General features: G+C 43.1%; 1 protein-coding gene across 1 annotated transcript; it reads left to right on the forward strand.

Moving 5' to 3' along the window:
• Nucleotides 1–262: 262 nt before the first annotated feature.
• Nucleotides 263–11,865, forward strand: slc22a17 (solute carrier family 22 member 17). Its single transcript, XM_029755674.1, has 10 exons — nucleotides 263–794; nucleotides 1,699–2,220; nucleotides 4,360–4,463; nucleotides 4,926–5,080; nucleotides 6,948–7,113; nucleotides 7,762–7,877; nucleotides 8,005–8,110; nucleotides 8,736–8,959; nucleotides 9,472–9,583; nucleotides 9,789–11,865. Exons 2-10 carry the CDS (start codon nucleotides 1,759–1,761, stop codon nucleotides 10,063–10,065), a joined length of 1,722 nt encoding a protein of 573 aa, XP_029611534.1. The 5' UTR covers nucleotides 263–794; nucleotides 1,699–1,758; the 3' UTR covers nucleotides 10,066–11,865.
• The last annotated feature ends 6,103 nt before the right edge of the window (nucleotides 11,866–17,968 follow it).

Genomic DNA, 17,968 nt, shown 5'->3' on the forward strand with positions numbered 1-17,968 from the left:
GCTCAACATTTTAGAGTATTTTTGTGCTTATGAAACATTTCTGGGATTTTTAATTTCAGCTCATGAAACATGGGACCAACACTTTACATGTTGCGTTTATATTTTTATTCAGTGTAGTACAACTCATAATGTGCGCTTTTTCAACCTTGAGAATAATCTATGATTTATGGCCCCACCATGCGGCAGATGGCTTAATTTACAGTGAAAGAGGGGACGTCTCCTCAACGATTTCACCCGATTTCTCACGAGTCTGAATGTCGCTTCCCCATTGCAGTTTTCCACCCCCTTTGTCCCAGAGAGGATCGGTTCGACTATGGCTGTCACCCTTCCCCTTTAAGATGGTGTCGGAAATAATAATGTATTATTTAATTACTTAACACTTTCTTTCATGTCGGCGGACATACACTTGGGTCGCGCAACAACATTAGAAATCAGGGACCATAGAAGTCGAGCATGACAATATAGCCCAAAAATTGCTTCATTAGGTGTCTATGTTGAAACTGCGTTTTCTTCTCTGACATGACTTTAGTTTCCAGTGCTTCTTCATACAATACTACCCTGGGACAGTAGCCTATGCCACAGGAGGATGGAATAATCGACAGCCGACAGAGAGAAGACGCATAGGAAGAGTAAAGGGAATGCGGTGAAAATCCAACTCAATTCGGAACACTGTTCCCTTTATCCCCTGCAATGTTTTGGCTTTACCAAAACGGACGTTTGAAAGTGACAGTAGGCAATCGTTAACCTACCGGATGTGTTATAATATCTGACGACTATAATAATACTGGAAAGGGGTAAGTCATTTTGCTGCTACTGTCCCCATGCCACACAAACTGTGACAATATTGTATATTTACAGAATAATGTGTTTTGCTGTCTGTCTCCCCTAGGCAGGTGCGTGCGTGCACTTGTGTCAGTGACCTAATGTGACACCACCATTTCAGTGTAGGCTTGTCATTTATTCATCCCACAGGTTGAATCAACGTTGTTTCCACCTCATTTTAATGAAATTACGTTGAACCAACGTGTAATAGACGTTGAATTGACGTCTTTGCCCAGTGGGATCGTACATTGTTACCTGAATGTTATTTTTCTGGTGGTTTGTGTGTTGCTCTATGTTACCTCTATTAAAATATGCGTTTGCTCTTTTCCTTCCATGCAGTACTGTTCCCTGTCTGAAAAGCCTCTTATGTAACTGGAATTCCTTTAGCAGAACTTCCTGGCCTTGTAGCAGCCTAGAACATTAACATAATGGACCATGTGCACTTGTGGCTGATAGTGCTGTCATCAAACAACATGTCCAAATACCTTGTTTAGATCTTGGGCAATAGGATACAGCTGTATAACTATTCCCTACACGTGTATAGCCATGCTACAAATAAACACTACCTGTGTGATTCACCCAGCAATAGAATGTGTATATCCACCAATGTAATAATAAGCTTAACATGATTTAATGTGCTCCCTCTATTATGGGATTGGAGATGTAATTTGCCAGGGTTTATGATTATGCACTATAAAAGTAAAAAAAAAAAAAAAGGACTGTTTAAGTCTGTAAATAAATAAGAATGAAGATCCATTCACTCACTGAACAATTGTTGTTATTTCATCATATTCTGCAGCACGGTAGCTAATAATATATTTGGGAGAAAGTAGTCATGGTCAGTGTCATTATTTTTTAAATGTTTTCCCTCCACAGATATTTCCCATATTTCCCACTCCATCTGAGGATTGACCACAACCTCTCTGACCCTCAGTCATGACATCCCCTGAGTCCCCCCTACCCTCCCCTTCCCCCTGTCCGCCTCCCCCCCTCCCCTCTTCTCCCACTCCCTCATCTCCCGCTCCCTCCTCCTCCCTCCCGCTTCCCCCTTCCCTGCCTCCCACGGGGGAGGTGATGGTCCTGGCCCTAGGGAGGAAGAAACAGAGGATGCTCATCTGTCTCTCCCTCTTGCCCAATCTCTTCCTGGCCTTCCTTCTCTCCTCGGATCCCCTGCTCACCCTCGCCTCGCCCCACCACTGCCGCCTCCCGGGACCTTCGCCTGCCCCGCAGGTCCTCAACGCCTCCCTGCCCTGGGAGAAAGGGGGCAGAGTTGGGGACAGCGGGGGGCTGTCTCAGTGCAAGCAGTATATCAACGGTACCCAGTCCGAGGTGGAGAACTGTGAGGCTGGCTGGGACTACAATGTCACAGAAGGATTGAGAATTAACATTGTTACTGAGGTACCTCAAGGAACTTTGTCGGTCTCATTGTTTTCTTGATTAGTTTGTATTTCCCGGTCTCAGAATCCAAATGACATAATGCATTACTGAGTAGATTCTGATAAGAAGTGAAGCACTGCTACCCTTACACGGTAAAACATGCCTTCGCCATTACCACTGCTTTGATTAAAAATGTCATAAACAGTCACAGCACTCTCAGTGTCAGAAAACATGATCCAATGCTTTGCAGCAGTAATGATGTGTGTACTTATTATAAAATGTCTTATGACGCTTCAGGCCTAATGTCTTTAGCAGAACTGTTGTCCACCACACCCACAATTGTCCATGGAGGGCTTTAGCTCTCACTTGGCTCACTGTGGACTCTCTCTCTATTTGTTTTGAATTCCATGCGTGACGTGGGTGGGAAACCTGGTGCTTCTGTAAGCTGTTCTGTCGGCCTGTTGCCCTCTGTGGTTAGCTAGACATACACCGGTCTCAAGGAGTCATTGTAATTTAAGAGGCAGACTACTGCAGCGGTTTTACCATGTGCTTGTAGACAGCAGGAATATCATCCAGTCTCTCTGTTCATAGACAGAAGGCTCGATTCAGCGGTTGATTTCAGAGTGTATTTTTACCTTTAGTCATGATCGACCAGTATAACGCCACTATGCTGCTTCAGCAACTTCTCACAGAAGCCAGAACAGCCCTGACCAGTCTCCACCATTAATCAATAAGGCTTCAGTAGAAATACTGAACTAAACATCTTTAAGCAAATGCCTTGTAACACCATTTTGTAGTAGAATTGTCAGGGCAGACGTCTATATGCTCCTTTGACATTGAGGTTTTAGTATAAGAGGGAAGAAATGGAAGGCATAGGTCTCGGGCCAAGGGTATTATAATGCTTTTGATTCATGTTCCTAACTGGTTTGGGCAGTTTATGAACTTGTTTGTGTGCAAGTTTGGCATTTCTTATTTTTTCCAAGCACGTCATCCATATGAATGCTACCGACCGTGCTCTCATTTGTGAGGTAACTATACTGAACAAAAATATAAATGCAACATGCAACATTTTCAAAGATTTTGCTAAATTACAGTTCATAATAGGAAATCAGTCAATTTAAATAAATAAATTATGCCCCTCTATGGATTTCATATGACTGGGCAGGGGTGCAGTCATGGGTGGGCCTGGGAGGGCATAGGCCCAGCCAATCAGAATGAGTTTTTCCCAAAAAAGGGCTTTATTGCAGACAGAAATAGTCCTGGGCTGGCATGGTTACACGTGGTCTGCGGTTGTGAGGCCGGTTGGACATACTGACAAATTCTCTAAAACGATGTTGGAGGCGGCTTATGGTAGAGAAATTAACATTAAATTAACTGGAAACAGCTCTGGTGGACATTCCTGCAGTCAGCATGCTAATTGCACACTCCCTCAAAACTTGAGACATCTGTGGAATTGTGTTGTGTGACAAAACTGCATATTTTAGAGTGCCATTTTATTGTCCCCAGCACAAAGTGCACCTGTGTAATAATCATGCCGTTTAATCAGCTTCTTGATATACCACACCTGTCAGGTGGATAGATTATCTTGACAAAGGATAAAATGCTCACTAACAGGGATGTAAACAAATTTGTGCACAACATTTGAGAAAAATAAGCTTTTTGTGCGTATGGAACATTTCTGGGGTCTTGAAACAAGGGACCAGAACTTTACGTGTTGCGTTTATATTTTTGTTCAGTGTATATAGTTCAGCCATGCCGAACCAGGGATAGGATGAGTGATAGTATGTGACAGGCTCTTCATGCGTCCCTGCATAGGGTCCTATTACATAAGGTATTGTTAGCAGCAGCTTCCTGACTCTGCCCAGAAACGATGCTATCTCATTGTAATCACTTAACTTTCAACAGTAGCAAATGCACCAACGGAGCACTTCAGATGTAATAACAAAGCCATGCTCAAGTTATTTCTAACAAAATGGAAATGATTGAAATAACATTTCAATATAGTGTAGTTTGGTTGAAATTAGTTGTTTTGTATTACCTGGAACAGTGTCCTATTGATGGAATGATTGTGCGTAACAAAACATATGTCTACCTCCCTCTCTTCTCTTTCTGTAATCTTTTGTTGGTTCTCCACCTCCTTCCTTCTCTCTCCTCTCCCAGTGGGATTTGGTGTGTGGTCAGTACTGGCTGGTCCCAGTCGAGGAGGTGTCCTTCATCCTGGGTGTTCTGACAGGATGCCTGGGACTGGGCTTTGCTGCTGACAGGTAAGATGATACTAGAAATACAGAGGAAAAGGTGAGGGTTAGACTAGGGGGGTGAGACCTCTTGAGGATTGAGAGTCAGATGAAGCCAATTGAATAAAAAAAAACAAGAATGACGCTTTCGGCGACAGTTTCACCGACTCAGGCCTAGACTGCACTTGAATCCAGACAATGAACCTTGAAAATGTGGTGGAATGAACATGGTTTGAGGATATTTGTAGTCTCAGTCATGATAAAGTCTGGGAATATACAATAGGTGTCCATAATATGTATTTTACTATGTTTTTACATGGTCATTACAAAACATTTCATCTAAAATGACCCTGGTTCATTACTAGCTTAATCCAGGAATGTTTACGAGGCCTACTCCTGGCTTTAATTTAAATGAAACCGGCCCATGGTGTTCGGAGGCCTCTGCTTATGCCCTAAGATCTTTGTATTTTCTCTTCTTTGTTTTTTTCTCAGACTGGGCAGGTTGAAGACACTGCTCACCTCGCTAACCCTCTCGGTGGTATTTGGCGTGCTTGTGTGCGTCTCTACCTCCCCCCCTATCTTTATTGTCATGCGCTTTTGCCTGGCTGCCGCTAGTGCTGGTGTCTACCTCACGCTTTACATCACACGTGAGTACTATCCAGATACTGATGCCATAGTACAGTGGTTCCCAAACTGCGCGAAGGGTCGGAAGAGGGGGGTGCGGGCCTCCCCCCCAAAGGAACTCAGTCCGGCTTTAAATGTACTCTTGAAAGTTGGAGTAGTAGAATGCACAAGGTGCGATTTCAAAATTGGATAGTTCTTCTTGTCATGTAAGTCATTGCATTCAGTGCCTTCACAAAGTATTCAGACCCCTTGACTTTTTCCACATTTTGTTACAGTACAGCCTTAATCTAAAATGTATTAAATAATTTTTTCCCCCTCATCAATCTACACACCATACTCTATAATGACAAAGAAAAAACTGGATTTAGAATTAAAAATAAATAATAATAATAAATAAATAAGGAAATATCACATTTACATAAGTATTCAGACCCTTTACTCAGTACTTTGTTGAAGCACCTTTGGCAGCGATTACAGCCTCGAGTCTTCTTGGGTATGAGATTTGTCCCGAAGCCACTCCTGTGTTGTCTTGGCTGTGTGCTTAGGGTTGTTGTCCTGTTGGAAGGTGAACCTTCGCCCCAGTCTGAGGTCCCGAGCGGTCTGGAGCAGGTTTTCATCAAGGATCTCTCTGTACTTTGCTCTGTTCATCTTTGCCTCGATCCTGACTAGTCTTCCAGTTCCCGCCGCTGAAAAACATCCCCACAGCATGGGGGATGCTGTGGGGATGGTGCCAGGTTTCCTCCAGAAGTGACGCTTGGCATTCAGGCCAAAGAGTTCAATCTTGGTTTCATCAGAACAGAGAATCTTGCGTCTCATCATCTGAGAGTCTTTAGGTGCCTTTTGGCAAACTCCAAGCGGGCTGTCATGTGCCTTTTACTGAGGAGTGGCTTCTGTCTGGCCATTCTACCATAAAGGCCTGATTGGTGGAGTGCTGCAGAGATGGTTGTCCTTCCAGGAAGGTTCTCCCATCTCCACAGAGGAACTCTAGAGCTCTGTCAGAGTGACCATCAGGTTCTTGGTCACCTCCCTGACCAAGGCCCTTCTCCCCGATTGCTCAGGTTGGCCGGGTGGCCAGCTCTAGGAAGAGTCTTGGTGGTTCCAAACTTCTTCCATTTAAGAATGATGGAGGCCACTGTGTTCTTGGGGATCTTCAATGCTGCAGAAATGTTTTGGTAACCTTCCCCAGATCTGTGCCTTGATACAATCCTGTCTCTGAGCTTTACGGACAATTCTTTCGACCTCATGGCTTGGTTTTTGCTCTGACATGCACTGTCAACTGTGGGACCTTATTTTGACAGGTGTGTGCCTTTCCAAATCATGTCCAATCAATTTGTAAAAACATCTCAAGTATGATCAATGGAAACAGGATGCACCTGAACTCAATTTCGAGACGTATGTAAATAAGGTATTTCTGTGTTTTATTTTTAATAAATACGTTTTCGCTTTGTTATTATCGGGTATTGTGTGTAGATTACTGAGGTTTTTATTTAATCCATTTTAGAATAACACTGTTACATAACAAAATGTGGAAAAGTCAAGAGGTCTGAATACTTTCCAAAGGCACTGTACCTTAGAGAGCTATTCATAACTTGTCAGAAATATCCAGATCAACTAGCCCATGTCAGCTCGTTTTTTTAGCCCGTAGATCATTTTTTTGTCACTCAAATATCACGACTACACATTAGACATGTTGAAATGTATAGAATTGCAAGAAAATGAGCTTTAAAACTGCAAAATTGTATTTGCACCCCATGGGGGGGCCCGCGAGTGAATGTTTGGGAACCCCTGCCATAGTACACTATTTTGAGAATTGACCAAAGGTCAAACCTACTAATTGTACAACATTGTTGTGTCTGTAATCATTCATTGTTCTGTTTGTTTGATTGACAGGTCTTGAACTCTGTGATCCCTCACTACGTCTGCTAGTCACCATGGTGGCAGGACTCACTACGGTTTCTGGGGAGCTGCTGTTGCTGGGTGTTGCTCTGTCTTGCCAGTCCTGGAGGGGCTTACTCGGAGCTGGGGCTGCACCACTCTCTCTGTTCCTCACCTATGGGTGAGTGTGTGTGCTGTGTTGGAGGACAGAACCCTATGCACAAGGGAATGGGGAATATGGTAGTAATTTGATTAAAGACCTAAATGCAAACTAACTTGTTGAGAGAATTGTATTGATTTAAAGCCCCATGTTTCATTCAGCAATTAGCTCAAGTCAGAATACATTAGCATTTGTCTTCAAGGTGCAGTGTTCCTTACATTTACATTTTAGCAGACACTCTTATCCAGAGTGACTTACAGGAGCAATTAGGGTTAATTGCCTTGCTTAAGGGCATTTCGGCAGATTTTTCACCTAGTTGGCTCGGGGATTCAAACCAGCAACCTTTCTGTTACTAGCTCAACGCTCTTAACCACTAGGCTACCTGCCACCTTTTGTTTAACAGCATTTCTTTTTATTGCGAATAGCAAATTTAACACAGAGAAAATAAAATGCAGTCTGTCAGTTGGTAGAGCATGGTGCTTGCAACGCCAGGATAGTGGGTTCGATTCTGTAGTGGGCACGCGTGACTGTAAAAGTCAGATAAAAGCGTCCTTTAAGTGGCATATTCTTTTTTTTTTCATTGTAATATAACAACATTGCCGTTTCAGGAGAGAGAATATAGTAATATGTAAGCTAGGAATTTACATGAATATGTCTGTTTTGTTTCAGTATTCCAGGAGTATTTCCTGAGTCTCCTCGCTGGCTCCTTCTCTCTGAGAGATCAGCTGATCTGAATTCCTTCAGTGAAAGAAGAGATAGAGAGAGAGATGACGAGAGCTTCACGGGTGTGTGGGAACCATTTTCTCTTTCTGCATCAGTCTTTTCATGAGATTTGCTTTCTGTTGTTTGAAAACGTCTCCGCTGATGCCTCCAATGTGACATGGTGGTGTGACATTGTTGTCATTATTGCAGAGTTGGACTCGGAGCCGTCTCCCTCTACTTACCCCCACCTGTCCTTCGCAGAGCTTGTACACAGCAGGAACATCTGGAAAAACATGTGTGTGCTCGGCTTCACCTCGTAAGTCACCTAACTGTGTCGTTTGAAGTTAGCCCTCACACTGTTTGGTCACACTTTAAAGCTGGAATCCTTAGTTGCAACGTCCATTTTAGGACTTATAAATTAATTGCAAACAAAATGTATGTAAACAAACATGGTGTAGTCTCAAAAGATGGTTCCAACTATAATTTTGATGTCATGGATGGTCAGTCCTTGCATCCATAGCTCCGTCTATGAATTTGAGAGTGGTTACATTTCCCCAGGCACATCCCTTAGCTTTTTACCAACACACATGCTGCTTTGTTATTGTTTCAATTTATGATTTTAGCCTTAAATAGTTGCACGCATAGTAGTATTAGTAGTACTACAGGTGTTACATGAAAGTTTAACTTCTTTGTTTAATTACATGTAACTACTCAGTAACTGCACCGGTAACTCATTTCAAGTAGTAACAACATTCTGGTAACCAAACATAGTAGTATCAGTATGTATGCCACATATAGCGTATGTATTACATACAAACAACCTAATGTAAAGGTTTGCCCTTGCTTCTATCAACATTGTACTGGTAAGCACACATAGGATTATAGTAGTTGCCAAACAGACCATGATTTTCCATCTCCATCTCTCTCCTGTTGTCTGTCAGGTTCATTTCCCATGGCATTAGTCATTGTTACAGCTCATTTCGGGGTGATGTCAGAGGCACTGCCCCCAGCTTCTATTGGACCTATCTGCTGTCCGTCTGTGCGGGAGGAGGGGCCTGGCTGTTGTTATGGGCAACCGTGAACAGGTGTGGTCGCCGTGGTATCCTGCTCCTCGCCATGACAATGACAGGGCTGGCATCTCTGATTCTCCTCGGACTGATGGAGTGTAAGTTGGTGCTCAAGGTGGAAGTTGCCTTTAATAATTCCCCAGCACCAAGGAGCACCAGTGTAATGATCATGCTGTTTAATCAGCTTCTTGATATGCCACATCTGTCAGGTGGATGGATTATTTTGGCAAAAGAAAAATGCTCACTAACAGGGATGGAAAAAATGTGTGCACAAAATTTGAGAGAAATAAGCTTTTTGTGCGTATGTAATATTTCTGGGCTCTTTTATTTCAGCTCATGAAACATGGGACCAACACTTTACATCTTGCGTTTATATTTTTGTTCAGTATAGTTACGACTCCGTAAGTTTTCAATGGAAATTCATTACTGGAAGCACAGATCCTCTTTGCATGGTGTCACCTTGTGGCTGAATGGTGGTATATCAGTTCATGTAGGACACTGCAATGGCAGTAAAGTCAAAGCCATGTCTCAGTTTCAGCTGTAATCACAAGCCAGTCAGAGTCTGGGGAGTTCAGTGCTAAGTTAACTCTCCCTCCTGTCTCTCTATTAGATCTAAGTGAGGCAGCCATCACTGTGTTCTCAGTGATGGGACTTTTCTCCTCCCAGGCGGCTGCCTCTCTCTGTGTCCTCTTCACTGCAGAGATTATGCCCACCATCATCAGGTAAGGACCAACAACTCATTGACTGTCATATGAGTCTTCCTGATCTAGGCTTGTTCTTTGTATTAGGCGTATTATTAGGCCTTAAAGGCATGCTAGACTTCAATGTCAATGGGTGTCATTTCAGGCTTGGTTCTCGTATTATCTCTCTTCCCTGGCCCTTCCTCTTTTGGAGATCACTGACCTTTGACCTTACCCTCTTGTCCAGGGGCAGTGGCGTGGGCATGGTGTTGGCCCTGGGCTGCGTGGGCCGCCTCACCTCGCCCCTCATGGACCTGCGCAACCACTACGGCTACTTCCTGCACCACGTGGTGTACTCCTCCCTGGCCCTGCTGGCCGTGCTCTCCATCCTGCTGCTGCCCGAGAGCAAGAGGAAAGCGCTGCCCCAAACGCTGGCCGATGGGGAGCAGTACCGACGCCCCCCGCTGGGCCGGAGGAGGAGGGACAACGTTCCCCTGCTGGCCACCCCCAACCCAGAGACCTAGCCGCCCAAACGTCACACATCAGTCATAACGCCAGCCCAGAGTGTCACCAGGTCCATGCTGCAGAAAGGAAGATGGGTGAAAATGAAGAGGGAGAAGTGCTGTCTGGTTAAGATGGTTGTGTAGAGCCAGTGAAGGGAGATGGTAGAATCAACCACACACTCTACTCTTCCTAACATATCATTTTCTACTCATTCCTAACACAGGAGTGTGGGTGGGGCGGCCATACGTTGTTCGTCTGTCTCCATTTCTGCCAATGAAGTGAGTGTGTGTGTGTGTACGTGAATGTGTGTATGCGCACGCGTATGTGTGGCCCTGGTCGGATGGCGGCGTGGAGAGTGCTCGTCATGCAGTGACCTGTCCCCTCCACCGTTCCTATAAGGCCTGTGTCAGGGAAGGGCATCAGCTGCTTCGTGCTCATGCTCCAGAACACCCACCTTTGATGTGTGTATGATCTGACAGAGCATGGCATCACACACAGCTCACAGAGGCAGATCTACTGTCCTGTAAATACCATAAACCTAGTTTCTTTAACTTAATGAATGCTGGCTTATCTGTTGATAAAAAACAGGAGTTTTGTTACATAGTGCTGGATCTTGGAAGAGTGCTTTTGTACTGTGCAAAAGCATGGCACTTAGCCAAGATGATAGAGCACATCTGTCTACTGCTCTTAAAGGCAATTGGGGAAATAACATTGATTGATTAAAGATGAATTGAGTAACGTTATAATTGAGGGTAGTTAGAGGAAACTTTGTGAGCTTGCATCAAATAAATTGTAATAGTTGCCCTCCTACAATCAGTTGATAAAAAAGAGAGAAAATTACATTTTAATGTACTGTAGTTCCTCAAACTTGATTGGATGTGCTAAAATTATATGAATGACATTTTCAGATGTGGCCTGGAGCCAATACTGTTTATGGGTCATTAATCTTGATGGTCTGGTCTGGGCTCTCAGACCCACCTTACTGTAGGCTCCTCTGAAGACATAGGAAGAGATGATAGAAAGAGTGCCTGTGCATTCAGAGCTGAAAACCTTGTGTAAATAGACATGTATGGTAGAGAATGGATGGACACACCTTTACACTCCCCTATGTTTTTATTTAGACAGTGAAGCTAAAACTTTTCAATTGGCTTTATACTCCAGAATTTTGAGATCAAATGTTTCATATGAGGCGATAGTAGATAATGTCACCTTTTATTTAAGGTTATTTTCATACATGTCTGTTTTACCGTTTAGAAATTAAAACTAGTCCCCCCCATATGAAGGTGTCATAGGTATTTGGACAAATTAACTTATAGTGCATTACATTTAGTCAAAGGTTTAGTATTTGACCCCATATTTGTAGCACGCAATGAATACATCGAGCTGATAACTATACAAACTTGTTGGATGCATTTGCAGTTTGTTTTGGTTGTGTTTTCGGATTATGTTGTACCCAATAGAAATGAATGGTAGATAATGTATAGTGACTTTCGCTGGATCTATTCCACAGCCTTCTCTGAGCGGAGGGCAGAGGTGTGGGCTAGGCAGGATGGGGTTTGAAGTTAGGGAGGGAAAAATACACTTACCTACCGAAACACCTCCCTCTGCCGGTCATGGGTAGTTTCTTTACAATGCACACCACAATTAGATTATTAATATTGATATTATTGATGATGAAAATAACTATTAATAACTTGACAATAGTAATAAAATGTTAGACAATGCTGTTTGCTTAAGATTATCTGTTAAGTAATCCAGCAATGTAATTATGTAAATAACTTTAACCTGATTTAATTGAAAATAAAATGTTAAGTAAACAATGGGCTGTTATGTGTCTTGTCTGTGTATTGATGTCGTCAGAAAGCTAACAGCCCCACATCATATTGATCTTGTACATGGCCTTTAACATTGTATCATTGACTTTTTGTTTTGTAAAAAACACAATTTCAAATGTTGCTACATAAGACCGATTTGAGCTGGTCGTCACATATTTTATTTACGTTTTCCTTTTTTTAGTGCAAGAAAAAAATTAAACATGCCACCTGGTGGCAGACAAGCCACACAACATCCATAAACAACATATTCATACAATAAGAAGTAAAACGCTAACATACAATTGACAGCTTAAGAAGGAGCAATAATAGTGATACAGTTGATTCGGGTACTTTACGACACCAGCTAGGTTGTGATTGTGAGCTTGGGTTAGGAAAACTAAATTAAATGGGTGCATCGTTCCGGACGTGTACAGGCTTCTAATATATACAGCATATGCGTCACACTTGTGTCCTAACCCAAGCTCACAATCACAACCTAGCTGGTGTCGTAAAGGACCCGAATCAACTGTATCACTATTATTGCTCCTTCTTAAGCTGTCAATTGTATGTTAGCGTTTTACTTCTTATTGTATGAATCTGTTGTTTATGGATGTTGTGTGGCTTGTCTGCCACCAGGTGGCATGTTTAATTTTTTTCTTGCACTAAAAAAAGGAAAACGTAAATAAAATATGTGACGACCAGCTCAAATCGGTCTTATGTAGCAACATTTGAAATTGTGTTTTTTACATTGGATAAAAGTAGAGACTTTTATTTGTCTACAATCAGTGGAGGCTGCTGAGGGGAGGACAGCTCATTATAATGGCTGGAATGGGGTGAATGGAATCAAACCGTGTGTTTGATGTATTTGGTGTACAAAAGCTGAAGAACATACACACATCCAGGTACTTTCCGTATGTGCTGGAGTTGTAGGCAAACTCATGGAAAACAGAAAGGAAAACGCTGCACACTGCTGCTCATGCTCCCAGGTGATATTTATTTACAACAACATTTCCACCCTTAGGTCTTCATCAGGCATCCATATCCCAGGCGGGGGTGGAAGGTCCTATATATAGGGGCAGTACTCAGTGACATCACTTCTTGAAACAGGAAGTAAAAAATGTATAACATAGTTTCACAATATTAACATTCAATGTATCAAAATATATATACACAGGAAATGTGATCAACCTTTACCGTATTATACATACACATACAATATTCAATTACGATATAAAAAAAAAACACAATTTGGACATATTGAAACTATAAAATGGTTTCAAGTCAAACTTCCCATTAAGGCCAAGAGGAGAGTGTGTGTTGAGCCTGTGGATCCAGAAAGATTCCCTTTGAAGAAGTTTCCTCTCAATGTCCTCTCCCATGCATGACATCTTGACCATTTCTAATCCAATGTATCTCAGAGAACTAATGGGATGTCCAGCTTGTACAAAATGAACAACAACCAGATGTTTTGTCTCACCTGTCCTTATATTGCAGCGGTGCTCACTGATCCGTGTCTTAAGGCTTCTACGGATTTTCCCTATGTAAGACATTTCGAAATGTAAATAACATTGGTAGACATGCAGGTAATCATGCCTTTGATCTTAAATCTTTGTCCTGTGTGGGGGTGGGTAAATTAGTTGCATTTGTACGTGAATCTGCATTGAGCACATTGGCCACATTTGTAATTACCCTCTGGAACCTTGTCCAAAAAAAGTTTCCCTTTTCTCTGGTGGGTAATCAGATTTAACCACAATATCTCCCTTGTTTGGGGGTCTTTTAAATACCATACATGGGGGATATTTAAAAATGGGTTTCAATTGTGGGTCAGTATCAATAATGTACCAGTGCTTCCTAATAATATCCTTAAATGCCTTCCCCAATGATGAGTATTGGGTAAAACATGTTCTGCTTTTTCTTTGACTTTAATTGATACCATTCCACCTATTCCGCTCCAGCCATTACCACGAGCTCGTCCTCCCCAATTCAGGTGCCACCAATGTCCTGTGGTCTACATCCGACCCAGATAAGGCAAATGACACAGAAAATATCCTGCATTCCTGGACACTGTCCCAGATACTAGTCACAACACACTTTGGGAATAGTCAGTCCATGGCCCAGGAATGGCCCCTTTGGCTAATGGATGAATGGATGGATGAAAGGGTAATCCAATGGATTTAGGGGTTAGGCAGGGGCAATGGCTACTGTGTCCTTGGCCTTGTAGGGCTGGGCAGCTAGGGGTATAAATCTGACCTCTACCATGTGTCACATCTAACAGCCTCCTCTGGATCTGGGATGAGTACTGGATGTTAGCATGTCTTGCCTGCCCCATTGCATGTGCCTATCATTTCACCTTCATCACTGTCTCATTATTTGCCCTTATCTCCCTCCCTTTACAGAGGTCACTCAACGCTATGTCTGTCAAACTCTCCCTTCATCCATCCATCTACTAGTCAATCACTGGCACATTACTGTCATCTAGCATGTATTGCTACGTCTGTCGTGTTTTCCAGAGAAAGCCCTGACAAAACATATGGATCAGGCTCTATGGTTTAAACAGGGTAACCTAAAGCTACTTCAACAAGAGAACTTCCCAGTTAGCGTTTCTTTATTTGGAGTAATACTAGCTGAAATGTAAACATCATCCCGTAACCTGTTGTGTGGATCTCCTGCTGACTCGGGAGTTCCAGTACGTCTGGGCTCTACTACCATGGGAACACTGTGAGGACAGAGACAGAATGGAAAGGTCAGTGGTTCAGCATCTGTGTCTTTCATATGGAGTAATTCCTGTAACACACTCTTAGAACAAAAGGGTTCTTCGTTTGTTCCCCTAGGAGAACCCTTTTTGATTCCAGGTAGAAGCCTTTGGTACTTAACAATATTCTACTTAAAATCCTTTAGTGGTGAAACAGTTCCATGTTAAACCTTTTATTAGTGAAAGGATTCTACATGGAACAAAAGTAATTATTTTCAGAGGGTTATCTTATGGGGACAATTGAAGAACCATTTATGGTTCTAGTTACCACCTTATTTTCTAAGAGTGTATGGGGCTCATATTGTGTTGTAATTGCATTGTTAACTGTTACTGGGTGTCTAGGGGTATGGAATGTTGTATGTACACTACCGTTTTAAAGTTTGGGGTCACTTAGACATTTCCTTGTTTTTGAAAGAAAAGCACATTTTTTGCCCATTAAAATAACATCAAATTGATCAGAAATACAGTGTAGACATTGTTAATGTTGTAAATGACTATTGAAGCAGGAAACGGCAGATTTTTTAATGGAATATCTACATAGGCGAACAGAGACCCATTATCAGCAACCATCACTCCTGTGATCCAATGGCACGTTGTGTTAGCTAATCCAAGTTGATCATTTTAAAAGGCTAATTGTTCATTAGAAAACCCTTTTGCAATTATGTTAGCACAGCTGAAAACTGTTGTATTGATTAAAGAACCAATAAAACTGGCCTTCTTTAGACTAGTTGAGTATCTGGAGCATGAGTATTTGTGCCCAAACAATTTGAGCTTCTACTTTTAAAAATCCACCTTTTCAGAAACAAGTCTCTTACCGTCACCTTCTGTCCCCAGCTGTGCCCTGAACACCATATGTGAATTGATTGCCCCCCATCTGTCTTCAACGCTCGTGCTGTTAGGTGACCTAAGCTTGATGCCCTCAATCTCACACAAATTATTAATGAACCTACCAGGTACAACCCCAAATCCATAAACTCAGGCACCCTCATAGATATCATCCTAACCAACCTGCCCTCCAAATACACCTCTGCTGTCTTCAACCAGGATCTCAGTGATCACTGCCTCATTACTTGCGTACGTAATGGGTCTTCGGGTCAAACGACCACCCCTCATCACTGTCAAATGCTCCCTAAAACACTTCAGCGAGCAGGCCTTTCTAATCGACCTGGTATCCTGGAAGGATATTGACCTCATTCCGTCAGTAGAAGATGCTTGGTTATTCTTTAAAAGTGCTTTCCTCACAATCTTAAATAAGCATGCCCCATTTAAAAAATGAAGAACCAGGAACAGATATAGCCCGTGGTTCACTCCAGACCTGACTGCCCTTGACCAGCACAAAATCATCCTGTGGCGTATGGCATTAGCATCAAATAGCCCCCACGATATGCAACTTTTCAGGGAAGTTAGGAACAAATATACACAGGAAGTTAGGAAAGAAAAGTCTAGCTTTTTCAAACAGAAATTTGCATCCTGCAGCACAAACTCCAAAAAGTTCTGGGACACTGTAAAGTCCATGGAGAATAAGAGCACCTCCTCTCAGCTGCCCACTGCATTGAGGCTAGGAAACACTGTCACCACCGATAAATCCACTATAATTGAGAATTTCAATAAGCATTTCTCTACGGCTGGCCATGGTTTCCACCTGGCCACCCCTACCCTGGTCAACAGCCCTCCACCCCCCACAGAAACTTGCCCAAGCCTCCCCCATTTCTCCTTTACCCAAATCTAGATAGCTGATGTTCTGAAAGAGCTGCAAAATCTGGACCCCTACAAATCAGCAGGGCTAGACAATCTGGACCCTCTCTTTCTAAAATTATCAGCCCAAATTGCTGCAAACCCTATTACTAGCCTGTTCAACCTCTCTTTCATATCGTCTGAGATCCCCAAAGATTGGAAAGCTGCCGGGGTCACCCCCCTCTTCAAAGGGGGAGACACTCTAGACCCAAACTGCTACAGACCTATATCTATCCTACCCTGCCTTTCTAAGGCAGATCACCGACCATTTCGAATCCCACCGTACCTTCTCCGCTATGCAATCTGGTTTCCGAGCTGGTCATGGGTGCACCTCAGCCACACTCAAGGTCCTAAAGGATATCATAACCGCCATCAATAAGAGACAATACTGTGCAGCTGTTTTCATCAACCTGGCCAAGGCTTTCGACTCTGTCAATCACCACATTCTTATCGGCAGACTCAACAGCCTTGGTTTCTCAAATGACTGCCTCGCCTGGTTCACCAACTACTTCTCAGACAGTTTAGTGTGTCAAATCAGATGGGGGTGCAGTCTCTATGGGGGTGCCACAGGATTCAATTCTTGGGCCGACTCTTTTCTCTGTATACATCAATGATGTTGCTCTTGCTGCTGGTGATTCTCTGATCCACCTCTACGCAGATGACACCATTCTGTATACTTCTGGCCCTTCTTTGGACACTGTGTTAACTAACCTCCAGACCTGCTTCAATGCCATACAACTCTCCTTCCGTGGCCTCAAACTGTTCTTAAATGCAAGTAAAACTAAACGCATGCTCTTCAACCGATCGCTGCCCGCACCTGCCCGCCCGTCCAGCATCACTACTATGGACGGTTCTGACTTAGAATATGTGGACAACTACAAATACCTAGGTCTGGTTAGACTGTAAACTCTCCTTTCAGACTCACATTAAGCATCTCCAATCCAAAATTAAATCTAGAATCGGCTTCCTATTTTGTAACAAAGCATCCTTCACTCATGCTGCCAAACTTACCCTCGTAAAACTGACTATCCTGCCGATCCTTGACTTCGGCGATGTCATTTACAAAATAGCCTTCAACACTCTACTCAGCAAATTGGATGCAGTCTACCACAGTGCCATCCGTTTTGTCACCAAAGCCCTATATACTACCCACCACTGCGACCTGTATGCTCTCGTTGGCTGGCCCTCGCTTCATATTCGTCGCCAAACCCACTGGCTCCAGGTCATCTATAAGACTTTGCTAGGTGAAGCCCCGCCTTATCTCAGCTCACTTGTCACCATAGCAACACCCACCCGTAGCTCACGCTCCAGCAGGTATATTTCACTGGTCACCCCCAAAGCCAATTCCTCCTTTGGCCGCCTTTCCTTCCAGTTCTCTGCTGCCAATGACTGGAACGAATTGCAAAAATCACTGAAGCTGGAGACCCATATCTCCCTCACTAACTTTAAGCACCAGCTGTCAGAGCAGCTCACAGATCACTGCACCTGTACATAGCCCATCCGTAAATAGCCCATCCAACTACCTCATCCCCATACTGTTATTCCTTTTTAGTTGCTCCTTTGCACCCCAGCATCACTACTTGCACATTCATCTTCTGCACATCTATCACTCCAGTGTTTAAT

This window comes from Salmo trutta, chromosome 6, assembly GCF_901001165.1.
Source record: "Salmo trutta chromosome 6, fSalTru1.1, whole genome shotgun sequence".
NCBI classification, from domain to species: Eukaryota; Metazoa; Chordata; class Actinopteri; order Salmoniformes; family Salmonidae; genus Salmo; species Salmo trutta.

Excerpts from the sequence above, each read along its gene's own strand:
- slc22a17 (XM_029755674.1), top strand. The coding sequence starts at position 1,759 with ATGACATCCCCTGAGTCCCCCCTACCCTCCCCTTCCCCCTGTCCGCCT. Across the intron at positions 2,221-4,359 it reads GAATTAACATTGTTACTGAG|TGGGATTTGGTGTGTGGTCA; the intron begins GTACCTCAAGGA and ends CTCCTCTCCCAG. Across the intron at positions 4,464-4,925 it reads CTGGGCTTTGCTGCTGACAG|ACTGGGCAGGTTGAAGACAC; the intron begins GTAAGATGATAC and ends TTTTTTTCTCAG.